At 45.6% G+C, this 27,967-nt stretch overlaps 1 protein-coding gene across 3 annotated transcripts in view; it reads left to right on the top strand.

Moving 5' to 3' along the window:
- ASCC1 (activating signal cointegrator 1 complex subunit 1) overlaps nt 1-22,182 on the top strand; it is a 729,419-nt gene extending 707,237 nt beyond the window's left edge. For all 3 annotated transcript variants that reach the window (XM_063961462.1, XM_063961463.1, XM_063961461.1), the window contains exon 10: nt 21,986-22,182. In XM_063961462.1, coding sequence (XP_063817532.1) covers nt 21,986-22,102 — 117 coding nt within the window. In that variant the 3' untranslated portion in view covers nt 22,103-22,182. The remainder of the gene's footprint in view (nt 1-21,985) is intronic.
- The last annotated feature ends 5,785 nt before the right edge of the window (nt 22,183-27,967 follow it).

The following is a 27,967-nucleotide window of genomic DNA, read 5'->3' as shown; positions in this document are numbered from 1 at the left end:
CTTACGAAGCAATTCCATTCGGCAGATCTCACGCAAAAAATTTTCAGGGGGATTTGCTGGACGAATGGTCCGGATCGCATCTTCAGATGCATCAGCAGATAATCCTGTCTCCAAGGACAAGGGTGTCTCTTCTGTGGGGGCTGCAGAGTGCTCATCTTCTAGAGGACAGCACATTCAGCATTCAGGACTGTGTTCTGGTGACCACGGATGCCAGCCTGAGAGGCTGGGAAGCAGTCACACAGGGAAGAAATTTCCAAGGAATGTGGTCAAGTCTGGAGACTTTTCTCCACATGAATATACTGGAGCTAAGAGCAATTTCCAATGCTCTGAGCCTAGGAAGACCTCTGCTTCAAAGTCAGTCGGTGCTGATCTGGTCGGACATCATCATGGCAGTCGCCCACGTAAACAGACGGGGCGGCACAAGAAGCAGGAGGGCAATGACAGCAAGAACTTTTCGCTGAGCAAAAAATCATGTGATAACACTGTCAGCAGTGTTCATTCCGGGAGTGGAAAACTGAATTTCCTCAGCAGGAATGAATTCCACTCGGAAAAGTGGGAACTTCATCTGGAAGTTTCCACATGATTGTAAACCGTGGGAAAGACCAAAGGTGGTCATAAGATGGCGTCCCACCTGAAGCGCCAGGTCAAGAGACCCTCAGGCAATAGCTGGGTCGCTCTGGTAACACCGTGGGTGTACCAGTCGGGTATGTGTTCCCTCCTCTGCCTCTCATACCCAGGGTATTGAGAATTATAGGAAGGAGAGGAGTAAGAATTATACTCGTGGCTCCGGTTTGGCCAAGAAGGACTTGGTAACCGGAACTTCAAGAGATAAGAAGGGTCTTGATTCAGCAAGAATCATGTCTGTTCCAAGACTTACCGCAGCTGCGTTGACGCAGAGGCGGGTGAACGCCGGATCCTAAGGGAAAAAGGCATTCCGGAAGAGGTCATCCCTACCCTGGTCAGAGCCAGGAAGGAGGTGACCGCACAACATTATCACAGTTTAGGTGAAAATATGTTCCATGGTGTGAGGCCAGGAAGGCTCCACGGAAGAATTTCAACTAGGTTAATTCCTATATTTCCTGCAAACAGGAGTGTCTATGGGCCTCAAATTGGGGTCCATTAAGGTTCAAATTTCGGCCTGTCGATTTTCTTCCAGAAAGAATTGGCTTCAGTTCCTGAAGTCCAGAAGTTTGTCAAGGGAGTACTGCATATACAACCCCTTTTGATGTCTCCAGTGGCACTGGGGGATCTCAACGTAGTTTTGGGGATTCCAAAAAATCACATTGGTTTAAACCACTCAAATCTGTGGATTTGATATATCTCACATGGAAAGTGAACATGCGGTTGGTCCTGGCCTCGGCCAGGCGAGTGTCAAAATTGGCGGCTTTGTCTCACAAAGCCATATCTGATTGTCCATTCGGACAGAGCAAAGCTGCGGACTCGTCCCCAGTTTATCCCTAAGGTGGTGTCAGCGTTTTACCTGAACCAGCTTATTGTGGTACCTGCGGCTACTAGGGACTTGGAGGACTCCAAGTTGCTGGATGTTGTCAGGGCCCTGAAAATATAGTTTTCCAGGTCGGCTGGAGTCAGGAAATCTGACTTGCTGTTTTATCCTGTATGCACCCAACAAGCTGGGTGCCCCTGCTTCTAAGCAGACTATTGCTCGTTGGATTTGTAGTACAATTCAGCTTGCACTTTCTATGGCAGGCTTGCCACAGCCAAAAATATGTAAATGCCCATTCCACAATAATGTGGGCTCATCTTGGGCGGCTGCCCGAGGGGTCTCGGCTTTACAACTTTGCCGAGCGGCTACGTGGTCGGGGGAGAACACGTTTGTAAAATCCTACAAATTTGATACCCTGGCTAAGGAGGACCTGGAGTTCTCTCATTCGGTGCTGCAGAGTCATCCGCACTCTCCCGCCCGTTTGGGAGCTTTGGTATAATCCCCATGGTCCTTTCAGGAACCCCAGCATCCACTAGGACGATAGAGAAAATAAGAATTTACTTACCGATAATTCTATTTCTCGGAGTCCGTAGTGGATGCTGGGCGCCCATCCCAAGTGCGGATTATCTGCAATACTTGTACATAGTTATTGTTAACTAAATCGGGTTATTGTTGTAGTGAGCCATCTTTCAGAGGCTCCTCTGTTCTCATACTGTTAACTGGGTTCAGATCACAGGTTGTACAGTGTGATTGGTGTGGCTGGTATGAGTCTTACCCGGGATTCAAAATCCTTCCTTATTATGTACGCTCGTCCGGGCACAGTATCCTAACTGAGGCTTGGAGGAGGGTCATAGGGGGAGGAGCCAGTGCACACCACCTGATCCTAAAGCTTAACTTTTGTGCCCTGTCTCCTGCGGAGCCGCTATTCCCCATGGTCCTTTCAGGAACCCCAGCATCCACTACGGACTCCGAGAAATAGAATTATCGGTAAGTAAATTCTTATTTTTAGTGTATTTTTCTGCTTATGATCCGCAGGATCTTTTAGGGCTGCCATGTCAGGAGACGGAAGCGCCACCTTTTTGGATAGACGCGATAAAGCTTTGTCTACCGTGGGGGTTGACTCCCACTTTTCCCTGTCCCCAAATGGAAACGGATATGCCACTGGAATTCTTTTGGGAACCTGTATCTTCTTGTCAGGATTTTCCCAAGCCTTTTCAAAAAGCGCGTTCAGTTCATTAGAGAGAGGAAACGTTACCTCAGGTTTCTTTCCTTTATACATACAGACCCTTGTATCAGGGATAGCAGGATCCTCTGTTATATGCAACACTTCTTTTATTGCCACAATCATGTACTGAATGCTCTTAACCAGTTTTGGATTTAATCTGGCATCACTATAGTCGACACTGGAATCAGAGTCCGTGTCGGTATCTGTATCAGCTATCTGGGTAAATGCACGTTTCTGTGACCCCGAAGGGGTCTGAGCTTGTGACAAAGCATCCTCCATGGATTTCCTCCATGTCTGGTTATTAGACTCAGATCTATCAAATCTCTTATAGGCCCTACACACATGCCGATATTCTGAAAGATATGAACGATCTCGTTCATAAATGAATGAGAACTCGTTCATATCTTTCAGTGTGGAGACTCCAGCGATGAACGATGCGCGGCCCCGCGCTCGTTCATCGCTGATCTCCCGTCGGCTGTGCATGCAGGCCAATATGGACGATCTCGTCCATATTTGCCTGCACTTCAATGCAGCCGGGTGACGGGGGGAGTGAAGAAACTTCACTCCCCCCGTCACTGCCCCCCCGCCGCCGGGTTGCTCATCGGCCGTCGGGCACCTCGGCGGCGCATCGCCGAGTGTGTAGGGCCCCTTAGTCAACCAAGTCACGTGCATTTAAAACACTCAACATATTTACCCAGTCATCCATCGGCGGTGCTGACACGGTCACTCTTACAGTATTTTCTGTCCCCACTCCAGCCTCCTCCTGGGAAGAGCACTCAGCCTCAGACATGTCGACACACACGTACCGACACCCACAACCACACTGGGGCTATAGGAGACAGACCTACAACAAAGCCTGTAAGAGAGACACAGAGGGAATTCTGCCAGCTCACAACCCAGCGCCTATCCCGGTACTGAAGCGAATAAAAAGACTGCCCAGACCTGTTAGCGCTTTATACATAAACAATTAGCAACAAATCACTTGTGCCCCCCCCCCCCCCCGTTTTGCACCCTGTTACTTGCACAGTAGTGTGGGATGCCAGGCTCAGCGTCTCTGCAGCTTCTGTGAAGAGAAAATGGCGCTGGTCAGAGCTGTGAGTGCTAAGCCACGCCCCCTACATGGCGCGCTTCAGTCCCGCTTAAATTTCATAATTATACTGCCGGGGGTCCCGTAACTAGTGCCTAGGCACTGTTTTTACTTCTGCCAGTGCTATTTGAGGGTCCAATGCTGCCCAGAGCGCCCCCCCACTGTGCCCTGCACCCTGCAGTGCCGTTCATATGTGGGAGCATGGCGCGCAGCGCGACCGCTGCACGGTACCTCAAACGCCATCTCTCAAACGCCGTCTTCTGCCGTCACTGAAGTCTTCTGATCTTCCTATACTCACCCGGCTTCTGTCTTCTGGCTCTGTGAGGGGGGGTGACGGCGCGGCTCCGGGAACAAGCAGCTAGGCGCACCAAGTGATCGAACCCTCCGGAGCTAATGGTGTCCAGTAGCCTAAGAAGCAGAGCCTTTGAACTCGGAGAAGTAGGTCTGCTTCTCTCCCCTCAGTCCCACGATGCAGGGAGCCTGTTGCCAGCAGGTCGCCCTGAAAATAACAAACCTAAGTCTTTTTTCTGAGAAACTCTGGAGAGCTCCTCAGTGTGCATCCATTCTCACTGGGCACAGAATCTAACTGGAGTCTGGAGGAGGGGCATAGAGGGAGGAGCCAGTTCACACCCATTCAAAGTCTTGTAGTGTGCCCATGTCTCCTGCGGATTCCGTCTATACCCCATGGTTCTTGAAGCATCCCCAGCATCCTCTAGGACGTATGAGAAATACACATAGAAAAATAAAATAACTTATCTTGTCACATGCATGAATAGCAGCAGCCTCTGTACTACTTACAGACTGGGACAGGACTCAGGAGGACTCTCTGTGTGTGTCTCTATCTCTAGACCCAAATGGTTTAGTTGCATAACAGTGTGACCGAGACTCAGACACCCAAGCAGGGAAGAGGGATCCCTGTGTCACTTACATCTCTCTCCACCCTCCTATCTCTCCTCAGGTCGGAAAGCTCCATCGGTAGCTCATGAAACATGATACTCCTGTGTTTCTGCCTTCAGTGCATACTGTCCTGCTCACATTCTGGCTGCTGGTTCTGCTCCTGCTTAAGAGGGAATACTATTGATGTCAGTGAGCTCTGGTCGGGGCAGGCCACCTGACAAAGGGGGGCACGGGGTACAATATGTCCTACATCCCCCTTCCTTAATCTGGCTATGCTCCCCCATACAAGCCAGGCAACGGGGGGAGGGGGGGGGGGACATTTGTGCCGTGCCCCGAGGGTCGAAATACTGATGGCGGAATCCCAACACTACTCAATGCCGGCACTGGGATCCCGACATTGATCACTATCCCAGTGCCAGTATCCCGAATGAGAATGTCACCGATCGACTGAGAGTTAAGACGCGTGGGTGGGGTAGGGGTTAGGTTTAGGCACCACCAGGGAGGGTTAGGTTGCAGGTTGAAGGGGGGTTTAGAGTCAGGCTGCGGGAAAGGTGGTTTAAATGTGATTTTGGGATAATGGGATAATAAACCCATCCCCTACAGTATAAGTATTCCTGCATTGCAGAGAATTCCACTCAGCCATTTCATGGACTCCACCAGTTATAGATGTGTCCTCACACACCTTGTCCTCATACACCTGGTGTGAGTGAGCTGGGCCAAGCGGTGTAGTATACTTTTTCTTTTAAATGTGTATCTTATTTGTAGTGAAACACAACTCAATCTGTACCAGTTACCGGGCTGTAAATTTAACTGCACAGGAATTTGTTTTAAATATTTGTATAGTCGCAGATGAAGCACTGGAACGTGGCATGAAAAAAGTAAAGGACGCTGCATTGTAGCACTACGTATACAGATTCAGACTCATTCACACTGATAATGTCGAATTATCTTAAACCATAAAGCTATACCTTTAAACACACTTTTACCATGAAGCCGCTAAACTTAATATTCACTCTATATACCTTTTACGCTATTTGCGGAATGAGTCCCGTACCGTGTATGGACTCTGCGTACAAACGCTGCGCTGGGAGTACAAAGTACACTCAATTTGATACACGTTAAAACCTTATACAGTTAGTCAATGTAATACACTTTAAACCCTAGCAGGGAAAAGAGGACACAACACCGATTTGTAGTTAATCACTGGGTTCCGACACCACAGAGTAATATATCTGAAAGGGGGTTTAACAATACAAATTATGCACTACAATACAACAGAGTAAATGGCTACAGTCAATGTACATACGTGAGAATATTCGCATGCGCTTCCTGGTCCAGTCCTCCGCTAATCAGGTAGATAGCGTTAAGAGTCTTCTGACCGGCCAGGCAGCAACAGGCTTTTTATACAATACTTTCAAAAGCAATACAATGGATACTGTAATCCCTTTGTCCATTGGACACAGGGATGCATCTTTACAGTACAGGAGAGGTCATAGGTTGATTTGAAAAGGTGGGCGATGTCTTTCTCAACTGCTCTTGTGGGTGGTCTTCTCTGGATTCCCACCGCATACATAATATACAGTAAATACAGTTTATATCTATATTCTGCTTCTGCACATAACTATCCACAGGAACATGTGATCTTCCGCAAACCAGCACCGGAATGTTACCCTTAAAATACCCTACAGCTGGATACCAGACACCACCTTATAACCTTAGTCTGTCCCCTCCTATCATGCAAAGGTGAATCTCTTTGTTCTGAAATCATTTAAACTGTTGATACTTGCTGATGTGGTGCAGGGAGGCTGTGTGTACAATGTGCACTATTTGGATTAAATATGTAATGTTTTGATGGCCCTCCATGCATTCACAAACTCCGCCGTAAATACCCATACCACGCGCAGGACCGCGTGAGCGACCATACGCAAATTGCGGATATGTGCACGCACGGCGGAACAAGTGCACGCGCAGTGGGCATGTGTGTGTATTTTATACATGCTGCGTGTTCTATAATATTTTTCGACTTTGACAACACACAGATGTGCAAGTGTTGCTTATCAAATTAATCAGTGCAGTCTCACAAAGCGGTTTTGTCACATCACAATACAACGAAGACACATATTTTTGTACCTGGCACGCTGAGAAGGGCCATTAGATGCATCTGCGGCAGTAATGTATGAGGACACATCTGTAGTAAGTGGCATCCACAGTAGAACTCAGGCTTAACTGAAAATTGTTTTTCCCATAGCTCTGACACGTCACAAACATGGGTTTAGTTTGTGTCACCACTGTTTCTATGTTAATACAGATCACTGCAGTCATGTTTTCTGCTTACAATGCTTGTTTGCTAACTTGTTTTCTGTTAAACTGCTTATTTATTCAGTGCTGTTCACTTGCCCATCATCCATCTAATTAAATAATGCCTTGAGCTGGGTTTTGTTTTCTCTTTTAGATCTTAGATCTCCAAGTTATATCCCAGGTTTGCACTTACTGAAGTTTGTAGGCATGGTACTGTATGACTATGTCATAGGTTCTCAAACTCGGTCCTCAGGACCCCACACGGTTCATGTTTGGCAGGTAACCCAGCAGGTGCACAGGTGAATTAAGTACTCACTGACACATTTTTAAAGGTCCACAGGTGGAGTTAATTATTTCACTTGTCATTCTGTGAGGAGACCTGCAAAACATGCACTGTGTGGGGTCCTGAGGACCGAGTTTGAGAACCCGTGGACTATGTTATTAAATAGCTCCTTTATAGTAACTGACCATTTTAGATTTACATAATACGTTTAAATGATCGATAAGATCAATCAGTTTTTATTTTTTAGACGCCTAAATGCTCTGTAATTGTTGATCAAGGGTCAGTCCAGCCATTAGGCAAACCTCGATAGTTACAAAGTGTGGAACAAGCAGTAAATTATTACATTGAATGGAGAATATTAGTAAGACTCTTTTATTTATTTTTTATTTATTTTTTTCTCTTCCACCCCACTGTGTGCTTTTCCTGTAATGTTTCTCTCCACTGATTGCAGACCCTGCCATTGCGCCCTACATACAGGGTACATCATACTACTACACAAGTGTCAGTTTTCCCATATATGCACTGGGCCCTTGTATGGCTCACCTCCCACAGTGTAACCTTCATAGTGCGCCCAACATGGCTGCCTCATCTGGTACACTTGTGGATGGGATGAAAAATACATGGACCTGGTAGCTTTGTCAGAACCCTACTCTGAACTTTAGGACTCTGAAATCACCCCCATTTTGTGTCATCTCTTCTGGGGGTGGACTATTCCACCCAAGGTAATCCTACGCTGAGCGCCCAAGATGGCTGCCGCACATGGTACCTTGTAAGGGTGGAATATGCAACCCTTGGAAGTTATTACCCAAAATGCCTACACCAATCCTGCATTATGCTTTCTGTGTACTTCAGGTTTTCTTTTATTATGTCTGTGTGGCTGATCTATTGCTGTATTACTTAAATATTCTGTATTATGTGCATTGTTTTTGATGTCTGTAAAGCGCCTTGAGTCCTGTTGGAGAAAGAGCACTATATAAATAAAATTATTATTATTATTATTAAGTCACATGTGCCTGCATACTGTGACATGAATGAATGCTAACGAAGACCATAAAAGGCTTACTCCATGAGACCCTGTTTTATTGGATAAACAACTTCATCTCCTCCCTGCTTCAGCGTTAACTTGAGCAAAAGGGTAATATACTGATCGGAATGTGCTTTGATCCAAGTGTATAATATAAATGATGGTATTCTTTTCAAGTACTATATATGCAGTTTTGCTCTAGAAATTGTGTGTGTGTGTGTGTATATATATATATATATCTCTTTCGGAATTGTGTTTGCATTTTACCTCGACTTTTTAAAATAGTTGTAGCGTAAAATGTAATTTCAACCCAGAAGTGCACTATAAAGCAAGAAAACACCAGAGTTATGGGTTTATTTCCCTTTGTGAGAACTGATGAGTAAAGAACCCTGGGAGTACATTGTGTTTTCCTTCAGTTTTTTGGAGGTTCACATTGTGTATTGCTCTTGAGTTGATTGAAGCTATTGAAGCAATTTGTTTTGATTTTTTTTCTACTTAGAATAGGAATGAAGGTGAGCAACATAGTGTAGTAGAGAAGGCCATCATCCCAATTATATGTTCTTGTTCTTGATTAATGATAGGTCTGTGTATTTTGTGTAACGCAGTGTTGACGTTTCTGTGATATTTGAATAACCAATGGTGTAGATATACGTTTTTAAAAGAAAAACTATGATATAATAAAAATGGAGAGGGGTAAAAAGTTTTTTGTTAAAAAAATTATTTTAGAATACATTTATTTTTAGGACACATAAAAAATCTTTAACATATGAACACATACATAAAAAATGTTTTTTTGTTTTTTTTTAAAGATAGTAATATGTATAAGAAATGGAGAAGGAATAAAAAACAAAGTGTATATATGAGGAATTGACTATTAGATGCTATAATAAATATATATATTAGCTTATCTTAGTCTGGAGAGTCATAGAGGAGTACCCAACGTGTTTCGTATGTCTGACTTTCATCAAGGGGTCAGACTTGATGAAAGTCAGACTGACGAAACGCGTTGAGTACCCCTCTATGACTTTTAATGCATGCACCACCGCTATGGCAGTGTCAGCACGCAGGGGCTTGTGGCTATGCCAGTGGACTGCTGATGCGGACTCCAGGAAAGGCGTGGAAGGCCTACCATTCACAGGAGAGGCCTTGTTTGGAAATTAACTAGACAAATGGATCTCCAAAGCTACTGCGGGTAAGTCTACATATCTTCCTTCTGCAGCACCCCCAGCCAGGAAAGCTTATTCACCTTCAAATTTACAGTTCTTTCGGACAGCCAAGTTTAAGGGCAAATCCAGAGGTGCTTCTACAGCCTCCAGAGGCACAAGAGGTAAACCATGCAAACCAGCAACTGCAGGTGCTCAGGAACAGAGCTCAGGCTCTGTTTCCTCAAAGCCTTCAGCATGACGGTGGACCACGATGCCTGGAAGGCTGTCAGGTGGGAGCCCAACTAAGATTCTTCAGTCACATCTGGTTAAGTTCGTGCCGGGATCCCTGGGTCATAGTTCTTATTTCTCAGGGCTACAGACTGGCGTTCCAAGAGCTCCCACCTCACAGATTCTTCAAATCAGGTTTTCCAGTTTCACAAGAGGCAAGTATGACTTTACAGCATGCCATCCAATAACTTGTACAGACTCAGATCATTGTTCCAGTTCCACCTCATCAGCAAAACAAGGGGTACTATTCTGGACGGTTCGGTACGGCCGATTCTGAACCTCAAGTCCTTGAACCCGTTCTTAAGAGTGTTCAAGTTCAAGATGGAGTCTCTGAGAGCAGTGATCTCAGGTCTGGAGGAGGGGGAATTCCTAGTGTCTCTGGATATCAAGGATGCGTACCTTCACATTCCGATCTAGCTGCCTCATAAGGCTTATCTACGGTTTGCACTGCAGGACTGTCACTACCAGTTCCAGGCCCTGCCATTTGGTCTTTCCACGGCACCGAGGGTTTTCACCAAAGTGATGGCAGAGATGATGTTTCTACTCCGCAAACAGGGAGTGAATATAATTCCGTACCTGGACGATCTTCTGATAAAGGCGCCATCCAGGGAGAGGTTGCTGGACAGCACTGGTCTCTCAACCAAACTTCTCCAGGATCACGGGTGGATTCTGAACCTTCCGAAATCTCACCTGGAACCAACATGGAGGCTTCCATTCCTGGGAATGATACTGGACACGGAATCGCAGAAGGTGTTCCTTCGGTTGGAAAAGGCATTGGTAATCCAGTTCCAGTCGATGGTTCAGGATATCCTGAAGCCAACCCGGATATCTGTGCATCTATGCATTCGCCTTCTGGGGAAAATGGTGGCCTCTTACGAGGTGCTTCAATATAGAAGGTTTCATGCAAGACCCTTCCAGCTCAATCTGTTGGACAAATGGTCCGCATCGCATCTTCACATGCACCACATAATCCGTCTGTCGCCAAAAGCCAGGATCTCCCTTTTGTGGTGGCCACAGACTTTTCACCTCGTCGATGGCCGGAGGTTCAGAATTCAGAACTGGATTCTGTTAACCACAGACGCAAGCCTCAGAGGTTGGGGAGCAGTCACCCAGGGGGTGCAGTTTCAAGGAAGATGGTCAAGTCAGGAAGTCAGCCTTCCAGTCAATATTCTGGAACTCAGGGCCATATACAATGCCCTTCTGCAGGCCTCATATCTTCTTCAAGATTGGGCCATTCAGGTCCAGTCGGACAATGTGACGACAGTGACGTACATAAACCGACAGGGCGGAACAAAAAGGAGAGCAGCAATGTCAGAGGTGTCAAGAATTCTCCCCTGGGCAGAAAAAAACACTGTGGCGTTGTCAGCGGTCTTCATTCCAGGAGTAGACAACTGGGAAGCAGACTTCCTCAGCAGACACGACCTACACCCGGGGGAGTGGAGCCTTCACCCGGAAGTGTTCAGGTGCTTGACACGTCGGTGAGATTAGCCACAAACATGATGGCCTCTTGTCTCAAAAAGAAGCTCAAGCAGTATTGTTCCAGGTCGAGAGACACACAGGCAGTGGCGGTAGACGCTCTAACGACTCCATGGATCTATCAGATGGTGTACGTATTTACTCCACTTCCTTTGAACCCAAGAATTCTAAAAAGAATAAAAATGGAAAAGGTTCACACAATACTCATTGCTCCAGACTGGCCAAGAAGGGCCTGGTATGTGGACCTTCTGGAGATGCTCCTCGAAGATCTGTGGCCTCTACCTCTTTGCTAGGATCTTCTGCAACAGGGCCCATTTGTCTATCAGAACTTACCATGGCTACGTTTGAAGGCATGGAAGTTGAACGGCTGATTCTAGCCCGAAGAGGGATCCCTAACAAAGTTATCCCGACTATGATCCAAGCCAGGAAGGGGGTAACGTTTAAACATTCACACTAAAAAATTGCAGTGCCTGAATCCTAGTTTAACCAGAATATAAATAAACCATATGCTATTTAGTCCAAGAGATCAGGGGAGCAATACTGGGTATACGTTCGCCTCTATAAAGGATTTGTGTAATAATCCTTGATAGTGAAACAGTTTAAAAAGAAGATAGAAGCGCTCATAAACCCTATATATTGAGCTCCTGAAGTATATCAGCCAAAGAAGTCCAAAACTATTTATGAAATAGAATTTATTAAAAACAATGTAAATGCTATATCACTAAAAGCATAACATATGTATATGTAGTAATGAAACTGTAACAATATAGCTGATTTTTCAGGCAATTGCAAACACTTATGTATAATTTGTTACTGTACATAAAAAAAGATCAAATTATGCTGTTTAAAAGTACTGTTGTCACTGTGCGACAGTTAATGTCAGTTCATGAGACTGTTCTATATCCAAATCCATGCATCAATTAGGTTGTATACTTAAGTTATTCAGGTGTAATGCCGGGCGTCCCCGGATCTGATAATTAACATTTAGTTGAAATTGCTACAATGGAAAAGCAATTGGGCTATGTATAGCCGCTGAGATGGAATGGCTGTTTATAGTTACCAAGTCCAGTTTAGTGGTGGATGACGAGGGCCGATTACTAAGTAGCCGCTGATCTAAATTGAGACACCCGCGGTGATGGTACCTTAAGCCGCCGCATCCATGCTGTGTGAATGCAGATGATAGATAGGGCTGTCAGTGTCGGCGGTGTACTAACCGCGCTGGTAATCTGTTATGGCAGCCACTGGTTGTGGCGGTAGATGTGGTCCCGCAGATAGACGTGAAATGTTGCGGTCAAATGAACAAGCTGGAGGGGGATTTTCTACTTGTCTTCCGTGCAGTGCTTGAGGCGGCTCGTGGTTGTTAGGCAGCGTAGCTGATGTCTATGATGTCCACCTGAGACTGGCTTGCGGCAACAGTGGGTGGAGTCCTGACGCATTTCGTCACGGCTACACGTGACTTTTTCCCAAAAAAAGTCGCCACAAGCATTGCACGGAAGACGAGTAGAAAATCCCCCTCCAGCTTGTTCGTTTGACCGCAACATTTCACGTCTATCTGCGGAACCACATCTACCGCCACATCCAGTGGCTGCCATAACAGATTACCAGCGCATTTGTACACCGCCGACACTGACAGCCCTATCTATCATCTGCATTCACACAGCATGGATGCGGCGGCTTAAGGTACCATCACCGCGGGTGTCTCAATTTAGATCAGCGGCTACTTAGTAATCTGCCCTCGTCATCCACCACTAAACTGGACTCGGTAACTATAAACAGCCATTCCATCTCCGCGGCAATACATAGCCCAATTGCTTTTCCATTGTAGCAGTTTCAACTAAATGTTAATTATCAGTTCCGGGGATGCCCGGCATTACACCTGAATAACTTAAGTATACAACCTAATTGATGCATGGATTTGGATATAGAACAGTTTCATGAACTGACATTAACTGTCGCACAGTGACAACAGTACTTTTAAACAGCACAATTTGATACAAGGAAGTATCTTTTTTTATATAACAAATTATACATAACTGTTTGCAATTGCTTGAAAAATCAGCTATATTGTTACAGTTTCATTACTACATATACATATGTTATGCTTTTAGTGATATAGCATTTACATTGTTTTTAATAAATTCTATTTCATAAATAGTTTTGGACTTCTTTGGCTGATATACTTCAGGAGCTCAATATATAGGGTTTATGAGCGCTTCTATCTTCTTTTTTAACGTCTAAACATTACCACCGTATTTGGAAGAAATACGCCTCTTGGTGTGAGAGCAGAAATTATTCTGCGGCAGATTTTCATCTGGGACATTTCCTGCTTTTTCTGCAGGCAGGTGTGGATGTGGGCCTACGTCTGGGCTACATAAAAGTCCAGATTATCCATTTTCTTTCAGAAACAATTGACTTCTCTCCCTGAGGTCCAGACGTTCTTGAAAGGGGTTCTGCACATCCAACCTCCCTTTGTGCCTCCCACGGCACCTTGGGATCTCAATTTGGTGCTGCAGTTCGTCCAATCGGACTGGTTTGAACCGTTACAGGAGGTGGACGTAAAATATCTTACGTGGAAGAGCGTCACACTGTTGGCCTTGGCTTCAGCAATACGTGTGTCAGAGCTGGGGGCTTTGTCTCACAAAAGCCCCTATTTCATTTTCCATGAGGACAGAGCTGAACTCAGAACTCCTCAGCAATTTCTTCCTAAAGTGGTGTCTGCGTTTCACATCAACCAACCTATTGTGGTTCCGGTTGTCACCAACACCTCTTCTACTTCAAAGTCTTTGGATGTTGTGAGGGCTTTGAAGGTGTCTGTAAAGCGAACAACTCGTCACAGAAAATCGGACTCGCTGTTTGTTCTTTATGATCCCAATAAGATTGGGTGTCCTGCTTCTAAGCAGTCCATTGCATACTGGATCAGGCTCACTATCCAGCATCCTTATTCCACGGCAGGTTTGCCGGTTCCAAAATCTGTTCAGGCCCACTCTACTAGGTCGGTGGGTTCTTCCTGGGCGGCTGCCCGGGGTGTCTCGGCTTTACAGCTCTGCCGAGCAGCTATTTGGTCTGGTTCAAACACGTTTGCTAAGTTCTACAAGATCGATACCTTGGCCTCTGAGGACCTTCAGTTTGGTCAATCAGTTCTGCAGGAACTTCAGCACTCCCCCACTCGGTTTGGGAGCTTTGGGACATCCCCATGGTACTAAATGGAACCCCAGTATCCTCTAGGACGTAAGAGAAAATAGGATTTGAATTACCTACCGGTAAATCCTTTTCTCGTAGTCCGTAGAGGATACTGGGCACCCGCCCGGTGCTTCGTTCTTCATGCACTGTTACTTGGATAAATATTGTTGGTTCAGCAGTTGCTGTTCCTGTTTACAGTTTGGTTAGATTGGCTTTCCTCTAGTTTGTGTGTGCTGGTTCGGAATCTCACCACTATCCTTTATATCCTTCTCTCAAAGTATGTAAACCTCCACGGGCACAGTTTCCTAGACTGAGTCTGGTAGGAGGAGCCAGCCCACACTATTAAATTCTTAAAGTGCCCATGGCTCCTAGTGTACCCGTCTATACCCCATGGTACTAAATGGAACCCCAGTATCCTCTACGGACTACGAGAAAAGGATTTGCCGGTAGGTAATTAAAATCCTATTATTTTCAGCCCCCTCCACACCCATTCTGGTTCTGCCCACGGGGGTGTGGTATAATCATTTCAGCTTGCTACCCCTGGGGTAGTGAGGCACCCAACCCTTTACACAGCTAAACCTGATCACTATGGGCGCGATATGCACGGTAACGGGGATCATTTTAGAAAGGAGTTTGGGCGTGATATATCATTTGAATACCGCCCATAGGGCCTAATTCAGACCTGATCGTAGCCCTGCAAAACTTTGTAGGGCTACGATCAGGCACACTGACATGCGGGGGGGGGGGGGGGGGGGGACACACCCAGCCCAGGGCTAGTCCACCCCGCATGTCAGGCACGCCCCCCTCCCCTGCAGAAGTACACAAGCATCGCACAGTGGCAATGCTTTTGCACTTCAGGAGTAGCTGCCAGCCAGCGCAGCTTTTTGCATGCTGGCCGGAAGCTACTCGTCGCTGTCCGGGTCGCAGCGGCTGCGTGTGACGTCATGCAGCTGCTGCAGCCCACCCTCCGCACGGTCCGGCCACGCCTGGATTGGCTGGACTGCGCCCACAAAACTGCGTGCCAATCAGGCAGAGGCAATCGCTAGGCAACGGCAGCCGTCGGCTGTCAGCCAAGCGCTGGCGCACTGCGGTGCTGGCGCATGCGCACTTCTGACCTGATCGCTGCGCTGCAATGAACGGCAGCGTGCGATCAGGTCAGAATGACCCCCATAGAGTAAGTAACCAACAGGCTGGTTTTATATAACTAATGTTTTGCTTATTAACAGCTGGACCGTAATTAGAAGAAGCCTGATTCCCTAGCTCACTGAGAGCATATAGATAGAATTTGTTTTGTATCCATAATGGATCATATAACTAGTCTCCAAAACAATATACTTCCTATTCTTTTATTCTTTGGTCCTAGATTTATTCTCACCAAGCTTCCTATTGTTTGCTATGGTATTTTTTGCTATTTGTATGGGACACAACTGTTTTCTCATCTTTTTTTCTGTACGTGTCCTGTTACGCTTATATTTGGCAATATGATATAGGGGTCTATTCAATTGGTGCCGGTTTTTCCGACAGTCGGAAAAACAGCACTTTTCGACAAAATAGGTCGAATTTGCATTTGACCTATTCAATGACTGTGTCATTTTTCCTACCGTCTAAAAGACCGGCACTTGTCGAAAAACATGTGGATCGGCGAATTAGCCGCGGATCCACGTGTTTTGTCAAATTAGTGGCCAATTCTAACAGGATTTTGGCCCGTTTCGACAATGCAGATTCGACTTCAAAAAAGTCAAATCAGCATTCTCGAAAACGGGCAAACCTTTCAGAATTGCCAGCTAATTGAATACTGAACTGTCGGATCCTCTCCGTCGGAGAGGATCCGACAGTCATTGAATAGACCCCGTACTATGTAAAACCAAATACAATAAATGTAAAAAATATATATAGAGATAATATATTATTGAAAGTAATAAGATATTAAGGTGTTCGGTATACAAGAACCGTAATTACACATAAATAGTATAAATGACCAGATTTCTGGTCTAGAGCTCCTGCAGGACCAGCATAGTCAAAGGCTATATCTATGTACAGTATTTATAAAAATAAAATTGTATGTATGTTCATCATAAACTTGAGAACTACTGAACCGATTTTGATCGTCATTTCACTAAAATGTTCCTTGAGATCGACTGAGTAACATACTGTATGCTATCAATCATTTTGCTATCCTGTTCATTGCTAATTAGTAAACACAATCAAAGCATTGAATTATCTCTTTTGTCGTGCCAGAGCAGGTAATATATGGGGGTCAGCCAGAAGTCACAAGATGGCTACTGCTAGCCCGAGTCAGCAGCGTTGCAGTCAGGGACATGCAGGCGATAACCAAGCGGTATTAGGTGTGCACTGCACCCCATGACACTGAATGGCACCCCCTCATTACACACTGTATTGCTGCACTTGAATAAAATAACATTTTCCTAAGTAACAGGGGAGGGGCACGTGCTTTGGTGTATGCCCCCCCCCCCTTCACCTTCATGCTATTGATGTTTTGAATTCAAGTGCTTACAATTTCCCGGATTTGTCTTGTAATGACAATAAACAAAGCACAAAGCCAGTCCCTTGGTGTCATTGTGTGGACTTGCGCAGTGAGGTCTTCTCTTATGGTCATTTCAATGTGGGTCTCTCCCGAGTCAGTAATGCCACCTATCAAATCATGCTTATAACTGATGACAGTAATCAGATGCGTAATGTGGTTTACAACGAGGTATTTACAGACTGAAGGAATTAGCAGACAATAAGAAAATAAAAATATATTTTTACTACAGAAGATATTAAGACAGATGAGTGAACTAGTCATCTCCAGACTGAATTACTGTAATCTCCTCCTGACTGGCATTCCTGACAAATACCTCTCTCCACTCCAATCTTTCCCCAATGCTGCTGCCCGGCTCATTTTCCTCACCAAACGCGCAACGTCCACCTCTCCTCTCTTACTAGACCTTCACTGGCTCCCCTTCCCTTTCAGAATCCATTTCAAGCTTCTCACACTCGCTTACAAAGCCCTCACCCACTCCTCTCCCATCTACATCTCTGACCTTATCTCCCTTTACACTCCCACCCGTCCTCTTCGCTCTGCTAATGCACGCCGACTCTCCTGCCTACGGATTACTTCCTCCCACTCCTACCTCCAAGATTTTTCACGTGCTGCACCACTTCTCTGGAATTCCCTACCTCTCCCCCTCAGACTCTCCACCTCTCTACAAAACTTCAAACGGGCTCTCAAGACCCACTTCTTCACCAAACCCAGACAAATCTCATCCTAACCCTCTGTTCCACGCTCTCTATGTACCCCATCTGTGTCACCCCTGTCTGTCTACCCCTCCCCTTTAGAATGTAAGCTCTCATGAGCAGGGCCCTCTTCCCTCATGTGCTTATTCTTTTTCTTACTTTAATAATCTTCAACTGCACCACATCCAGCAGTCTTCTGCCACCTGATACTTCTTCCAGTGTCATCTGCTGATGTAACTATGTTTATTCACCCTGTACTTGTCCTATACTGTCATCAACTGTAAGTTGCTGTTTTCCTGTTTGATTATTTGTTTATGTACTCTGTAATTGGGCGCTGCGGAACCCTTGTGGCGCCATATAAATAAAGGATATAATAACTAAAGAAATGGAAAAGCAAAAAATGTATCATTGAATAAAATTAATAATCACTCAGCATCATTGAATAAAATGAATAATCACTCAGCATCATTGAATAAAATGAATAATAACTTGGCAACATCAAGTAGGCACTGCTAGTCATGGTATGCGGCAACAAACATCTATCCTCAGCAGACAGGGCCAGCAACAGAAATCTTGGGGCCCGGTACAGTGATGTCTCTGAGGCTCCCTTACATTGTGTATGTGTGTGTGTGTAGATATATATATATATGTGTGTACAAAGGAAGCGATCAGCGCAAAAAAAAAACCACATTAGTATTTGGACCACACAATAGGATAACTTAATGTCTCCTAGTGTACACTCCCTTTATATAAATGTCAGCTCTAACCTTAAGTAGACTAAGCACTGGTATAAGTGCTTAAAAGATAAAACTTGGAAAAATAGAATAAGGTATTTAGGTGACCAATGGTGTCAAAAGTATTAGGAGACTTAAAACATTGTGAATATAAAAATAGTAAGAAATTTATTGCAGAACGCAGCACTAAAAACAGAGTATCACTGGGTAAAAGATAGGCTGTACAGAATAGCATACACCTAAAAACATACTATAAAATTCAAAAATACAAAATTTTTTTTTAGATAGGAATAAAAAAAATACAAAAATATATAAAATAAAAGTAAAAATACAAAAATAGGTTTTGAAAGGATAAGAGATAAATAGCTTTTGAGGATGAGTTTAGATCAAGTAGCATCCAACGCATTTCATCGTATCTGGACCAGCTAGGATGCAGAATTTGCTACTCTGTACGATCGCACAGGGCAGCATGCCTAGTCTCGCCCATCGTTGCAATCAAAATCTAATTGCGATCGCATCGTTGACCAGGGAATTGCGGATGCTCCCTGCATACACAGCATGGCCACTATTTTCTTTAGCACATGCTGCCACCCCGAAAATGGTCCTGCCATGCCTGCATTGGCCAGAACACTCCCCCTCAACGGTCTGTCGCCTCCCCTCAACCCCACAGCAGCCGCTGTCAATCAAAGTGCAATTGCACTTTGCTAGCTCGCGCATGAAGTCTGAAAAATGGCCTGTTTGCGATTTTCGGACCTTAGCATCTCTTACTGAATAGAGGACTCTGTACGGAGTTGAATTAAAACGAAAGGGTCTGTAGACTGAGTAGAAGTTTTGGTAATCCTGTCTTCCATTCTTTTAATGACACTGCACATAATTATTGCAGCAGATTTGCCCTTTTTAATATTCTATTGCGTTTGATCAATGACCCCACTCTCCCTCATTACCATTCTCATTGCACATAACCCTCATTGCCAAACACATTATACATTGCACGCATTAAATATATAGACACTTCAGTGTTCATGCTAGGATGAACTGTTGTCAGGGCGCTGGCCGGGAAGGTTGGTACTTTTGCGCGTGGTTTCATGATACGTCTCCTCTTTGTCACACTTAGGTGCATACGCAGCACTTACAGACGACATGTTAAATCTGCCACAACTGCAGTGTACATGGTTTTGCCAAATTGATAACTTTTTTGAATAAGGACCTTTGTGTATAAATCTGGCTCTGGTACTAGCCAGTGCCTCCTGAGCTATTTACCTCACTGCGCGTCCCTGCGGTGAGGTAAATGGCTAGATTCCCATTGTACAGAATCTATAGTAGTCGGCCATTTTGCTCAGACATTCTCCCTCATGGACATTTACCTGCTCTGACTGAGGTCCTGACAGTGCTGTGTGGTACCTTGAACTCAGTCAGAGCAGGTAAATGTCCATGAGGGAGAATGTCTGAGCAAAATGGGATTCTACCAACTGATGCCCTCAGGGATTTGTTTTGTCGACATTCATGATGTGGATATGGTTGTAATATCGACATGCTTAGCGTGTTGACATTGATAATGTTGACAGTCATCATGTCGACACTGATGAAATGGAAATAAAACAGTCCTGGTGGCGCAGAGGCTTCACTTACCTACTCATGTGGAGTTGTGGCAGAGTCATCAGATGAAGTGGCTATGACAATAAGTATGCTATCCCTCCTGCTAGTGCCTAACCCTCCCTATGTCCAGCATTCTCCAGATGTTGACACAGTGTCAGACTGGGGCATGTAGGGCCCACTGGGGGAATGCAGTGGTAGGGGCCCATGCTTAGGGGTGTGGCCAGTCTGCAGAGGGGGTGTGGCCTGCCACATCATTGGTTTGACTAACCATTAGAGAGTGCAACATCTGGGCCCCTTCATAAATATATACAGTAAATTCAGCTGCTGCATGCATGATAATGTACCCGATTAATAACAGCAATACACTGTAGAAAATACACCATAGTCCAGTATAAGGTAACATATGTATGATGTATAATTCAAGTGCACAGTCTGGAACCTGATCCTTAGAGCAGGAGGTGGGCCCCCAGGCAGTGGGGCCCACTGGTGTTTTCCCCTGTACTCCTGTGGGCCAGTCCAAGCCTGTGTTGACATGGTGACAGCATACAGATCCAGAGTTGTATCGATCTGTTTTAGTACTGTATGATGTTATTCTGACTATGAGTGGTGGGGGAGTATGAAATGCCTGCGGTCAGAATCCTGCCGTACAGAATCCAGATGGCAGAATTCTTATGATCACAATGTTGACGGATCTAGGTGGATTTTCTAGCTGTAACCCTAATGTACCCCTCCCATAGCCTAACCCTAACTGCCCCCTTCAGCAGCCTAGCCCTAACAGTCCCCTTTGGCAGCCTAACTCTAACTCCTCTCCTGCAGCCTAACCCTTCCCCTAATCCCTCAGGGAACCGCCAGCATTGTGATAGGATTCCGTTGTCTGGATTCTGATTGCCAGGACCCTGACTACATCTCAGTAGTGTGCATCTGTATTACTATGATGATAGTCCGAATATGGGTAGGTCTGGATGTGAGGATGTGACTAGTTTATCCCAGTTTATAAGACCAATCTGGTTATTTATGTTGAAGCATGTTAAGTGCAACTTGGCTTCCCACTTAATCACATCAATACAATCAAGCTAAATTGCAGCATACTGCAACTCTGCCAGTGTTTTGTTGATTTAAACATATCTTTATTTGTCTAAGTGATGTTTGTAATGATATAGAAGTCAGTTTAATCAATGGATGGATTCATATTGAAAATGTAAATAATATAATCTATTAGTGTTACTTCACAGGGAAACTGTTTCCAGGGATTTATTTCCATGAACTGGGCAGCTATGTAATTAATGTTAATGGTCATCCCATTTACAGTATATCTTTGCCACTGCTGCTGGTATCATACAGTTGCTCCTTTCTATAATAAAATTGATGGAAAACAAATACCAGCCACGGTCTATGCTCAAAAATCCTAAAGTGTTGTGGTAAAATATACACATTTAATTATAGTCATATTAGTCATATATGTTTTATGCCAAAGCTAATAACCTATTACTCTCCTACTGTTGCAGTAGTAAAAAAAAATTTGGCATGGCATGCTGGTACTTGTAGTTTCACACTGGCTGGCGAGCCACAGTTTGCCAGAGCCTGCATTTACATTATGCAGGCACTAATAGTCAATATCCAAATCCAAACATATTTGAAAATCATTAGCAGATTGAAGCTGGAAGCACCACAATGATTAAAATGCAAATCGCCACTTAGTATTTAAAAATCTAAATTTTCCCAAAGGGATATTATTCCCAAAGTTATCTGCATGCAGAGAACTAAAAACTGTACAGAAGAAAAATAACATCTTGGCTAATACTACTCTGGGGCTTCCACTCCTGGTAGTGACAGAGTTGCGTACATAGTTTGATGTGTTTTTTATGTTACAGTGCTGATGCCAGTGCATTCTGAATGAGCACAGATCGAAAACAAGCGCTCAGGGGAGTCTAGATGTTGAATCCTATGTACCCTCAGCATTGAAATCTGGTTTGACAGCAGAGCACAAATAATGAAATACATTTACATTATTAAGCTCTGCTGTTTTTCCAATCCATTCCTAATCACTAACAGGAAACATTTTGTTTTGCAGCTTTTTGACAATTTCTATTTCGGAGAACTCAGCCTGGACACCGTTCACCTTTCTCAGAGGTTCTCTGCTGATACCTCTGGCTACTACACGTCATCTGGACAAGTCCGATTGTTCTGAGGAAGTTGCCTGTCCGTAACCTGCGTAATAATCTATGGTTGGATTGTGAGAGATTAGATGGCATCTGGAGGTTTTTGTTTCCCATATTGGTTACAGAGAAAAATGCTACATTTATTACTGTATTACGGTTTACTACTTGGGAATTCAATAAGATATATTTCATAGACTTTAGCCACACCAACCTTATTTGCATTTTTTTTTTAAACGATAAAGGAGGTAATTCTGAGTTGATTGCAGCAGGAACTTTTTTAGCAGTTGGGCAAAACCATGTGCACTGCAGGGGAGGCAGATATAACATGTGCAGAGAGAGTTAGATTTGGGTGTGGTGTGTTCAATCTGCAATCTAAATTGCAGTGTAAAAATAAAGCAGCCAGTATTTACCCTGCACAGAAACAAAATAACCCACCCAAATCTAACTCTCTCTGCACATGTTATATCTGCCTCCCCTGCAGTGCACATGGTTTTGCCCAACTGCTAAAAAAGTTCTTGCTGCGATCAACTCAGAATTACCCCCAAAATGTCTTTCCTTTGCCCATCCATTACTTACTATCCTTTATCATCAGTTGTCTAATTATAGGCTAAAAAAGTATTGTGCCGCAAAAGCTTGCAATGTAACTCTTTATTGAAACATTAAAGATTTCTTTAACGTTATTTCTTCTGAATTTTTTAAACATAGCTATTCATTACAACATGTGGGGCATTAGGCAGGGATGAAATGCATATTAGATGAAATGTACCCTTAAATTTGCTGCTGATAAAAAAAAAATAGTTTTTTTTTTAAAGTGTTCCAGAGGTGTGCACCAGTAGCTTATGTGCGGGGTTTCAGGTATAACTCACAGGGGAATGCCGTTACTATGCCGGCTGACTGAATACCGACGCCGAAATCCCAACACCCGTCAGGACACGATGTCAGAATCCTGACAGCTGGCATTCCGACCATAATAAGTATACTGTGGGCACAGTTTAGGGGGGTTTAGTTTAGCCCCCACCCGGGGGGGTTAGGGTTAGGCTGCAGCACGTGAGATGTTAGGCTGCGGGAAGGGGGGGTAGGGGTTAGGCACCCCCCGGGGAGGGTTAAGGTTAGACTGTGGGGGTGGGAGGGTTCTGTTTAGGCTACGAAGATGGGGGGTTAGCTTTAGGCGCCACCACAGGAAGATTAGGGTTAGGCACTAAGGGGGGGGAGGTTAGGGTTAGGCTGCATTGGGATATTGTAAGCCTCTCGGTGGGTGTGTACCCCTGATATGTTTTTGAACAATAGGGGTAATTCCAAGTTGATCGCAGCAGGAATTTTTTTAGCAGTTGGGCAAAACCATGTGCACTGCAGGGGGGGGGCAGATATAACATTTGCAGAGAGAGTTAGATTTGGGTGGGTTATTTTATTTCTGTGCAGGGTAAATACTGGCTGTTTTATTTTTACACTGCAAATTAGATTGCAGATTGAACACACCCCACCCAAATCTAACTCTCTCTGCACATGTTAGATCTGCCTCCCCTGCAGTGCACATGGTTTTGCCCAATTGCTAACAGAATTCCTGCTGCGATCAACTTGGAATTACCCCCCACAGACATATTGCGTTGGCTGTGCAGCACAGCCAATGCCCAATATATCCACAGATAAAATGGCACATATGGCTATTTGCGCGGAACCGCTGGTGACTAACATTTAAATGCCCGCCCAGTTGTGACGTCAGGCACGACACATGAGGCGGACGATAGGTAAGTGTGTACCCAGTTTAAGGACAGAACTGAAAGCAAGTAAGTTATGTGCAGTGTACTGCAGAGCTAGAGATGTGAGAAGGGAGTATGATTTGTGAGGAAGGGGGGTGGGGGTGAAGGCAGTGTTATCTGTGAGATGGGGGCTGTGTGGAGGCAGTGTGTTGACAGTGTGATCTGTGAGGAAGGGGGCTTGTGTTTAGGCAGTGTCGGGGCTGGCCCGACCCTTAACACATGGTAAGCGAGTAATGCGCCACAATGAGGAGGGCATCGGGCAACCTGGACCACGCCCCCAGCCTACCCGGAAGGCCATGCTGCATCCCCAGCTCTGGAACCTCCTGCAATATTCCCTTCTCAGACGCGGTTCCCTCTAGATGCTGGGCGGACCAGCCGTGACTGTGTGGTGATTGTTGGTTGCGGAAGGCCGGCCCTCTCATGTTACCATCACTTTCAGTTTGGAGTAATCGCAGCCTAGATACACTGCATAACCTTCCTTTGTCTGGTGCTGAGATGTCAGATACCCCAGTGCCCCCTGTTCCTGCATTACTGGAGCCACCTTCAGATAGTAACAGGTAATACACAGAATACTGTATATTAAATAGCCCACAGCTCTGGATTATGTGGCAGCAGCACAAGTGAAAGTGCCCCCTGCAATTCCCCTTCCTCCCCCTGTCACCAGGCTGATCCCCCACACCAGACTAATCCCCTCCCCCTGTCACCAGGCTAACTCCCCCTCACCAGACTAATCCCCCCTGTCATCAGGCTATTTCCCCCATCCCCTTACCAGGCTAATCCTCCTTTCTCTGGCAGGGTCCACAGGTTATCCACAAGATAACAATGGGATATGATGAAGCGACAGCAGATTTGCACCAATCGGTCAAAGCTTTTCTGTCCTCCCAGCATGCAACGGGCCCAGTTTTTTGTTTGGTGCAGCGGGAGCCGGACCATGGTTGGAGGGCTGCTGGTTTTTAGCAGCTCTATGCTTATTTTATTTTGTAGTCTTACTATATTTCTGAGTGATCTTTCTAAACAGGGTCTTATACGTACCTTAGAAAGAGTTGTTCCAAAAACTCTCCGCAGGGTCGCAACAACGCTTACCCACGAGTACAGTGCTGTTTTCGGCGGGCGTCTGTGTCAGATATACTAGCAGGTCCAGCAGACGTTACCAGGCTGTGGCCGGTGCACGGGGAGAAGGTAAGGTATCGGTTCCGCTTAGAAGGGGAATACGGACACAGCCGCACTGTTTTGGGAGGAGATCACCAAACAGTCGCTGACGCGGCTGCCACCTCGGGTGCACTAGCGCTAGGCCTTAGGGATCAGAGGCTCCAGGAATAGTATGAGGCCGCGATCCCTAGGGTTGATGTCAGTAGTGGGGAGTCAGACGCTCTCCTGGTCGCCCCTCCACCCTGTTCATGACCAGTTTCCTCTGAGTATCCCGCCATGAACTTTTTCCCGCTTCTGTCTCAGACGCTGTACACGAAGGGGACCCAGTCGCAGCATAGGCTGCTGTGTGACTGGTGCGTCCGTGTTTACTGAGCATCTGTGTTCACTATAGGTTCATGGAGCAACAGTGTACACTAGTAGCATCTGGATCCACTCGGCATTCGCTAACGTATTGATCGGTCCTGGAAGCGAGGTGAGTCTCCCTGTATCCCACTCTACTGAGTACGGGTTATACAGCACTAAGTCTCTATCTACCCATTGAGTACGAATAGTTAGATAAGTGCCTACTGCATATGAGTCTGTATACATTTACTGTTGTTTCTTTCGCATTGCGTCTGAATACGTTAGATCTGTTTAAACATGATTCAGTAATATGTTCTCCTACATACTTGAAATGTAGTTGATGATGTGCTCATTTTGCTTATTATACTAATGTATAACATGTGACTGACTGCTACTGTGATTGCTGACTTTGCTAAAGTTCAGGCTTTTCGGCCCTTTCGGTCTGAAGGAAAAGCTAAAGGAAAAAGTGATGGCAAGCAGCCCCAATACAACAAGTCTGGTAAGACTAAAAAGTATTGGGCTACCAGAGGACCGGTTGGGAAAACAGATAATAAGCCATCAGCCTGATGGTGCGGGCCTCCACCTGAGGGACCCCAGGGTGGGAGGGGGCAACTTCTTCAGTTTGCACAGATATGGCAGCGGTCTACAACAGATGCCTGGGTGCAGGAAGTGGTATCTCTAGGTTATGCTTTTGCTTTCAAGAAGCACCCTCCTCAAAGGTTTTTATTTTATTTTTGTACCAGCCCATCTCGGGTAGGGATGAAGGCCAGGGATTTGTTAGAAGCAGTTCAGAAATTGCTTCAGTCAGGAGTAGTCATTCCAGTTCCTCCTGCACAATGAGGACAGGGTTTTTACTCCAACCTGTTTTTAGTTCAGAAGCCAAATGGGTCATTTCGGCCCATTCTCAAAGTGCTGAACAAATACATTTGGGTACCTCGGTTTCACATGTAGACGTTACGTTCCATCATTTTGGCCATGGGGCCAGGGGATTATATGATATCCCTGGATATACAGGATGCTTACCTACATGTTACCTATATCACTGTCCCATTAGTGCTATCTCAGGTTCGCTATCCTCCAACAGCATTTTCAGTTCCAGGCACTACCTTTTGGGTTAGCCACAGCTCCCTGAGTATTTACCAAGATTATGATGGTAATGGCAGCTTATCTTGCCAGCAGGGGATAAGAATTTTTCCACACCTCGATGATCTTTTAATCCTGACACAGATGCAGGAATTGCTCTTATGTCATCTGCAACAGACAATAACGTGTCTGCAGAACCACGGATGGCTCATAAATTGGGCAAAATCGCCTCTGGTTCCGTCACAATGGATGACTCACTTGGGAGCTGTACTGGATTCAAGTCTTCAGAGAGTAATTTTTACCTCTGAACAAGATATCCAAGGTCCAGTCAAGGATTCAGGACTTGTTACACAGTCAAAAGGTATCCATTCACGCAGGAATGCGCGTGATGGGTTTGATGGTGTCAACATTCGACATGGTGGAGTATGCACAATTCCACTCAAGGCCTCTGCAGCGTCTGATTCTTGCCAAATGGAATGGGTTGCATCAGACGATAAAAACACAGACTATGTTTCTTACAATAGAAGTGAGAAGGTCATTAGCCTGGTGGCTACAGACATCCCATCTGGACAATGGGAGACCCTTTTGGGTATCAGATTGGGAAATTCTGACAAAAGATGCCAGTCTCCAGGGCTGGGGAGCAGTGTCAGGAACAGAGGCGGAACTACCGCCAGTGCAACCAGTGCGTTGCACTGGGGCCCGCCTCTGTCCAGGGGCCCAAAGCATGTAATAAGTCAAACTGACTCATTACATGCCGCTGTGCGCTGCGGGCAACCGCTGCCTGCAGCGCACAGCCGCCCAGAGAGGAGAGGAGCAGCGGTACGGGGTAAGGAGGAGGAGGGAGGTGGAGGAGGGAGCCGCAGCAGCGCTGTCTTATTGGTGGAGGCGCTGCTGCTGCTGCCCCTCTGCTTCACTATAGGCTGTCTTCCAGCCTATAGTGAAGCAGAGGGGCAGCAGCAGCAGCGCCTCCACCAATAAGACAGCGCTGCTGCGGCTCCCTCCTCCACCTCCCTCCTCCACCTCCCTCCTCCTCCTTCTCTCCTGCCCGGGAATCGTGAGTGACCATAAGCTGCACCGAGGAGCCTGAGCCAGCGGAGAGGGTAAGTATAATTCTTTCTTTCTTTCCTTCTTTCTTTCTTTCTTGGGACTGTCTGCCGCAATGTGTAAAAAGGGGGACTCTTCCTGCCGCAATGTGTAAAAAGGGGGAATCTGCCTGCTGCAATGTGTAAAAAGGGGGAATCTGCCTGCCGTAATGTGTAAAAAGGGCACGCTGTCTGCCGTAATGTGTAACAAGGGCACGCTGTCTGCCGTAATGTGTAAAAAGGGCACGCTGTCTGCCGTTATGTGTAAAAAGTTTACGCTGTCTGCCGCTATGTTTAACAAGGGCACGCTATCTGCCGTTATGTGTAAAAAGTGTACGCTGTCTGCCGCTATGTGTAACAAGGGCACGCTGTCTGCCGCTATGTGTAACAAGGGCACGCTGTCTGCCGCTATGTGTAACAAGGGCATGCTGTCTGCCGTTATGTGTAAAGGGGACGCTGTCTGCCGTTATGTGTAAAAAGG

Source organism: Pseudophryne corroboree, chromosome 3, assembly GCF_028390025.1.
Source record: "Pseudophryne corroboree isolate aPseCor3 chromosome 3, aPseCor3.hap2, whole genome shotgun sequence".
In the NCBI taxonomy this organism is placed as follows: Eukaryota; Metazoa; Chordata; class Amphibia; order Anura; family Myobatrachidae; genus Pseudophryne; species Pseudophryne corroboree.
This window is presented reverse-complemented; position numbering and strand designations above follow the sequence as displayed.